The sequence below is a fragment of the Malaya genurostris genome, chromosome 3, assembly GCF_030247185.1.
Source record: "Malaya genurostris strain Urasoe2022 chromosome 3, Malgen_1.1, whole genome shotgun sequence".
NCBI lineage: Eukaryota > Metazoa > Arthropoda > Insecta > Diptera > Culicidae > Malaya > Malaya genurostris.
In genome coordinates, this window is record NC_080572.1 from 70,551,742 (window position 1) to 70,559,508 (window position 7,767).

General features: G+C 37.8%; 1 protein-coding gene across 5 annotated transcripts in view; it reads left to right on the plus strand.

The window, feature by feature from the left end:
* Window positions 1–7,767, plus strand: part of LOC131439305 (uncharacterized) — a 145,371-nt gene extending 137,604 nt beyond the window's left edge. For all 5 annotated transcript variants that reach the window (XM_058610169.1, XM_058610168.1, XM_058610166.1 and 2 more), the window contains exons 4-5: window positions 1,291–1,756; window positions 6,736–7,767. In XM_058610169.1, coding sequence (XP_058466152.1) covers window positions 1,291–1,756; window positions 6,736–6,906 — 637 coding nt within the window. In that variant the 3' untranslated portion in view covers window positions 6,907–7,767. The remainder of the gene's footprint in view (window positions 1–1,290; window positions 1,757–6,735) is intronic.

The window sequence follows — 7,767 nt, forward strand, 5'->3', positions numbered from 1 at the left end:
ACAATTGTTGACACATGTCATCTGAAGGTTGGTTCTTTCGAAAAATGAGGTAAGATTAACATTACAAACGTGCACTCGATAATGGAATACTGGTTGAACGAACTCACTACCTCCCATCATTAAGTCCAACAAACTAAACAGACAGGGTAACCCAGATTTTCAAAGAATTAATTTCGAAATCTCGCAGACACTATTTGTGTCTGCGAGATTTCGAAATTAATTCTTTGAAAATCTGGGTTACCCTGTCTGTTTAGTTTGTTAGTTTCTAAGCAACTTATTAGGACTGCTGTCTTAGCATTCAAAACAAATATTGATTTTGAAACTAGCTGGGTAGTGCTACATCAACAGTTCATACAACCTTACAATAGTTTTATGTCGTATTTAACACTTAATACACTACATTTTCGAAAACTGTTCTGAAGTAAAGTCTCTGCTTTTAACAGGAACGTGATCCACATGTACCATTTATTACCGAAATTCAAGCTCCTTTTGTTCAGTTTAGCAATTTCGTCATATGAGTAAAACACCGCGCGTTCACTTTTTTTTATTCATTTAGGAGGATACCTTGCACATCGTTGCGATAGTTTTAAAAAATCGTTCACACAATTGTACAGATATTTTCGATCATTAGTATTGTTGCCCGGGCACCTGAAAATAACAGCGATAGAGATTGGGTGCAATAAATTGAAGTAATTCAATTTCACTCTCTAGTACAAAAAAATTAATTTTACTACGACTCATAGCAGCCAGCTGCTTTAAAACTAAACCCAAAGGGATAGTTTCGTTTTTTTTTTCATGACTACCCGCCCTTTCTCGAAACTATTACGAAATGAGTATTATTGCTCAACTTTTAATAGCTTAAACGGTTTCACAGCTGTCACGTTTTGGCATAAACATAATTCCTTGCCTAGTTCACTTAAAGGAAGAAAAAACGGCACAATCATACTCCGGAGCAGAAAACTAACCCCTCATCCGAATAGTGTTGCGTACATTCGAACCGTTGCTTGTAGGCAAGCATTCTTTCATTTCGTTCATTCGTAGCTGGCCTTTATATGTGCCCATAAATCCCCCAAACGTGACATGGCCGGTTCCCGGTGACACATTTTAACAGGCCCTCACTCGCCGAATAGGGTGCTCCGGTTGCCCATTATGTAAAGAAGAATAGTTCTTATGAATGTTTCAATCTATGTCTCAAGACATTGTGCTCGCTATTCTACACCATAATAGTTCTCATGACCCAGCGACAAACTATTAACTTGTTCCGCCCTTGCTTCTTTTCTGTACTTGCAGTGATTTAAATACCGGCCTGCAGTGCATCCGGAGCTACACCCGGCGCTGTATGACGCTGGAGCAACGAGATCGCTTCAATAAACTTTATAATGGCACCCATCAGTTCGTGCGGGATCTCTGCAAGGAAGGTCCCTACCAGAACGAATTCCTATCGCATGCCCCCTGCCTCCAGCGGGTCAAGCCGGACTATGAGGTATGCGGCCGCAAGTATCACAACACGGTTTCGGTTATCACTCAACAGCAGCAGCAGCAGCACCATCAGGGGCGTCACGAGCGGCACCATCAGCAGCAACCGAACATTCATACGACGGCCGGCAGGAATGCCGAGGACGATGTGCGAACGGTGTGCTGTTCCTTCATCGAGTACCTGGACTGCTCCGAGAGTGCGGCGAAGAAAACGTGTGGAACGGATACTGCAAGATTTACGAGGGGCTTTCTGGATAAGATGTCCTCTACGTTAATTAAAGTAAGTTGAAACAATTGAATTTATATATTGATTACAATTGAGTGAGTTTGTTTGTTTCGTGGTTACATAGTTTTGATCACTTGATAAGGTTATGAAAATACGGGTTCAGAAATGCTTTTAATTTATAATATATGTCTTAGATCTGCTCAAGTAAAAAAAGCAAATAAATTTCGAACACTTAGGATTTTTTTGTTTTGTACAATAAGTAAATAAGTCATTAAATACCGGTACTTTCAAACAATTTCATACATTTTTCTTTAATATAGAAATTGATACTATTGATGATTCAGAAGCGCTTTTTGAACGGCTTTCCCAGACTACACGCCACTCAGCTGACTACGGACTAGACTCCGGGGTAAACTGGCGGATCCATGTTTCGTATATTTTCACATACCGACGCAAGAAATCCTGTTTATTGCGACTGAACACTGCCGCTTTCTGAATCGTTAATGCATTTGTTCTACTGTGAGCGAACGCTGCACCCACTGCACGAGTGAACACTTGACGTATTTCATCTTTCAAAAAATGAAGTTAGTTTGACATTACAAACGTCATCTCTAGGACATTTTGAACGATGTGTTAAGTCTTGATATTGCATTCCTCCTGTAGGATTTGACCAATTTGTTTTAACGGACTTTAACCGACATTGCATGCATGCCTAATGCTATCTTCCCAGATCAGGGCTCGAACATACGACAAAGAGTTTGTAAGACTAGCACTTTATGCATACAACAAAAATTTCTTACTGCATGCAAATATTTCTATGCATCGCACTATATATTGCCCATTACCAATATTTGATCTTTTAATTGGTAACAAGCAGAGCCTCATTATGCCGGTTTGTTTATTAAGTAAACGAAATTTCACATTTGATCTATCACTCTAACTGCCCAAATAACCAATAAGCACATACTAATGCCGCACTATGACAGCAAATAATCGCTAATTGGCACTTTCATCGCTCTTGAGACTGAATTAGGACCGATTTTGGCAAAATATACATCTATTCATGGATCATGCTTATTTATGACAGGTGTGTATTATGTAAGCTGAATTCTAATTGATTTACAACCGATGAGCTTTCAAATTGCAGAGATATAAAGCTATAAGAATTTTCTGTGCTATTAAAAGGCTATATTACTGCCATTATTAGTGTTTGCTGGTTAAAGAGTAAAGAATAAAGAGTAAAGAGTAAAGAGTAAAGAGTAAAGAGTAAAGAGTAAAGAGTAAAGAGTAAAGAGTAAAGAGTAAAGAGTAAAGAGTAAAGAGTAAAGAGTAAAGAGTAAAGAGTAAAGAGTAAAGAGTAAAGAGTAAAGAGTAAAGAGTAAAGAGTAAAGAGTAAAGAGTAAAGAGTAAAGAGTAAAGAGTAAAGAGTAAAGAGTAAAGAGTAAAGAGTAAAGAGTAAAGAGTAAAGAGTAAAGAGTAAAGAGTAAAGAGTAAAGAGTAAAGAGTAAAGAGTAAAGAGTAAAGAGTAAAGAGTAAAGAGTAAAGAGTAAAGAGTAAAGAGTAAAGAGTAAAGAGTAAAGAGTAAAGAGTAAAGAGTAAAGAGTAAAGAGTAAAGAGTAAAGAGTAAAGAGTAAAGAGTAAAGAGTAAAGAGTAAAGAGTAAAGAGTAAAGAGTAAAGAGTAAAGAGTAAAGAGTAAAGAGTAAAGAGTAAAGAGTAAAGAGTAAAGAGTAAAGAGTAAAGAGTAAAGAGTAAAGAGTAAAGAGTAAAGAGTAAAGAGTAAAGAGTAAAGAGTAAAGAGTAAAGAGTAAAGAGTAAAGAGTAAAGAGTAAAGAGTAAAGAGTAAAGAGTAAAGAGTAAAGAGTAAAGAGTAAAGAGTAAAGAGTAAAGAGTAAAGAGTAAAGAGTAAAGAGTAAAGAGTAAAGAGTAAAGAGTAAAGAGTATCTTAAGAAAATATAACTTGTGAAATCTGGTTTAAAATCAGTTTTACGGCAGAGAAGTATGCAAACGTATCAAAAAATATTCCAAATGCGTCCCATATTGACAGTAAAAGATTCGGCACATAGAGTAAACGAAAAGACTTATAGAGTAAAGTCAACAGTACACTTTTTGATGTGAATACGAATACGAAAACCATGCCGGATGCCAATGAAAATATTTCTTTATCGTTTTCTTTTGGTAGAAAAGGATATTCAATTTATAATTTTTTTTCTCTCATTCCCAGTCCCAGTGCATGTTTTCATGCACGATAGAGTGAGCCATGTCCTAATTTCGGCGAATTTAACTGCTTTACTCTTCTCTTTTTAAATTTCCGTATATTATTATTGAAAAATAAGGATCAGGGTTATTTCGCCGAGTGACATTTCGCCGAAAACCATTTCGCCGAAAGAGTCATTTCGCCGAATCCTTAAATCGTCCTAAAATCGTAATTGGAATTGATTTAAAATAAAGACAAATGAAAGATGATAGCGTTAACGCTCCTACAACTGTACTTTTTAAATGATGATCGATTCTTGTACTCTTGAATAAAGATTGATTCATGAACCTCAGAACGGAGTTCCCAAGAAAACTTGTTGACTATTAGCTACTAAGCATCAAAGCAATTGCATAGTTGTATCTACCAAGCAAATGTATGTGATATTTTCCCTTTAGTAAGTGCAAATGAAAAAATATCTAATGCGGCTACGTCACATCGCTTAGGTTCATGTGCTGTCCGACCTCGCTACCGCTCGTTCGGATCTAACTAAAGCAAAGAAACCTAGCTTTGAGTAGACCGGGCAAACGAGGCGGTTACAGTTTTGTATGCAAGAGGCCGCCACTTCCGACGGCGGGTCAGCGGCCGACTCAGCTGGCGTCGCCATCTGAGCTTCGAGTCGACCCATCTTGGCTTCGGCTGCGCCGCATCAGTTATACAGGAGACATAACATACAGGAGACATGATCCTTTCGGCGAAATGACCCTTTCGGCGAAATGACCCTTCCGGTGAAACGACTTTCGGTGAAATGACCCTTTCGGCGAAATGACCTTTCCGGCGAAATGATACTTTCGGCGAAATGACCTTTCCGGCGAAATTACCCTTTCGGCGAAATGATCCCTTCGGCGAAACGACTTTCGGCGAAATGACCCGCTCCCGAAAAATGAGATGGTAAAAGAGCATACTCCAAAACCTTTTTTGAGAATCACGTTGCGCGGTGAACACGATAACACGGCGTCGAATTATCTGAAATCAAAAATGTTCTTAAATTTACTTAAAGAACGAATTATTTCTGCCCCCTTCGTCGTTCTCAAGTTATTATTTTAATTTTTCAACAGTCCGTGGCATTTTTAGCCAAAAAACGCGATCTTACGGTAAATTTTCGGGCAATTTCGAGGTGCAAAACTACCATAATATAAAAATGGAAAAATTTCAAAAACGTAGGGGGGAGACATTTTATACCAAGATAGTATGTTCCAAATTTAAAAAGAATCGGTTCAGTAGATTTTTCATGGTCTTCGAAGAATTGATTTTCAGAAAAACGCTTTTTAATTTTTTTTTCTCTAAAAGTATTTAAAAACCCCTTCTTAATCCACGTAGTGGTGTGATAATGCCTTTCTCTTCTTTCATAACAGTCTCATGAAAATATATTTCTTTTATTAATTTATTTTACTATTTTTATAACTTTTATTATATTTTATTACTATTACTATATTACTATATTTTATTACTTTTAATAAATATGTTCGGATACTAATTTTGACACCAATTGATTCAGATTGATTCGAGTAGTTCACAAAAGCATGCTTCAGTGTTTATGTCACACAGTCAGCATCATTTTTCCAAACTAGTGCTTGACATTTGCGTTGCCTATTTGTATGAGAACAGTGATGCTAATCTAAGAAAAATCCTTTCTTAGTCCACTCAGTGAAATTTTCATAGATCTTGAAAAATCACCATAGCTTAACGAAAATAGAGGTGATCCCAAAATTTTGGCACCCTCATATAGATATAAGAGCGGTAAAAATCAACGTGTTTTGTCGGTTACGTCACATATACCCTCATATATCTGGAACCAAAAGTCACAACCATTTGATCTTCGAACTTGATCAATGGCCCGACAGTAGCTTTCAAACGAGCCCAAGTTAAAATCGGTTCAGCCATCTCTGAGAAAATTGAGCGTGTTAAAATACAACGCTTTTTGTCGGTTACGTCACTTATACAATAATATCTCCGGAACCAAAAGTCACAGCCATTTGATCTTCGAACTTGATCAATGGTCCGACAGTAGCAGTAGCTTTCAAACGAGCCCAACTTTGTTAAAATCGGTTCAGCCATCTCTGAGAAAATTGAGCGCGTTCAAATGTCTTCGAAATGTGCACACACACACATTCACACATACGCACACACACACACACACGCACACACACACACACACACACACACACACACACACACACACACACACACACACACACACACACACACACACACACACACACACACACACACACACACACACACACACACACACACACACACACACACACACACACACACACACACACACACAGATATTTTCCGATCTCGTCGAACTGAGTCGAATGGTATATAACACTATGGGTCTCCGAGGCTCCGTTCGAAAGTCGGTTTTTCCAGCAATTCTAATACCTTTCTATAGAGAAAGGCAAAAATGCTTTTGGTAACTTAAACTGAATCATCGACCCCAGGTATCCATAAAGTACGTTCCCAGCAGCAAATGTTAAACTACAAGAAAATGTTAAAAAAAACTATTTTCCGAAACTGTTTATCCCTTACCACCCCCCCTTAATAGAAGTGCAATTTCGACTTGATTTACTGTTGGATTAGAACGACAGCTCTTATAATTCAATGTGATTGACCTTGGTCGAAGAAGTACTATTAACGATTGGTATTTTGTTCATTGGTTTACCCCGGCTGGTTTAGGACTAATTTTGAATTTCTCTCACAATCCAATTCTTTACTTTACCGATCATGAACCTTAACTAATAGATCTAATTTTCATTCCATTATCTTCCACAGATGTACTGCGAAGATTACTACCGCTCGAACAAGTGTCCCTCGATGCAATCGTCTGCATACAGTGCCAAAGTGAACTACGCCTGCAATTATCTGTGGCTGCTGCTAATGACGTCTGCTTTTCCGTTCCTGAACACGTGGTACTCAATGTTCGGTTTATTCCGGTTACGATAAAAACAACAGCCCGCCGTCAATCAACAAGCGCAATCCTATCACCCTGTCCAGCGCATCCCAGACCTGATCTGCTTGTTTCATTTTGCACTACGAACAACGTTTTACTTTGTTCCAGAGACAAGAGGAATTGACCCGCCCGGACAATTAGGCAATCCAACTGTGCAGGTGTAATAACAAAATTTGTTACAGTAGGAGGCTACGGAGCTGATCGTTGGTGGCCATTGTAGTCACCGAATTATTTCGGCAACTCTCCTACAATTATTGCAATACTGGAGCAAAACGAGACCACGGACAATTAGTATTAATTAATTTATTGCGTCGAATTAGCTGTCAAGGTTCACTCATGCTTCTGCTTTCGTGCTCCGGCTAGAATGCGATGCTGAAAACTCATTCAAAGACGTATGATAAGCACCTAGGATGTTGATTGTTTCTGAGGTGACCCTATTGTTTCAGTCAACATTGGCAATATAAGAATTGTTAGCTACGGCGTAAGTGGATTATTATCAAAAATAAAACAGTTCCGTCTTTATTAGTTTTATCTAACGAGCGAGGTTAGTTGAGGTTAATTTAAATTGTGTTGTTATTCTGTAGGTGTGTTATGTTGCAAGAATTGTACATATGTGAGACAGTTGAGTAGTGGCGATTAGTATGAAATAAATTGAAATATTCTTGAATATAGGCTTAGGTAGAAACAATCACAAATCAAATAAGAAACCCATGGTAAATATCAACAGGATGTCGATTATACTAACTAAGACGATTTTTATTACTCAGTTAAGTACTTCGTTGCTAAGCTAAAATGAAACCAAATACTAGTAAGTTAAGGAATATCAATTAATAAAGTTTAATTTTTGAACAACA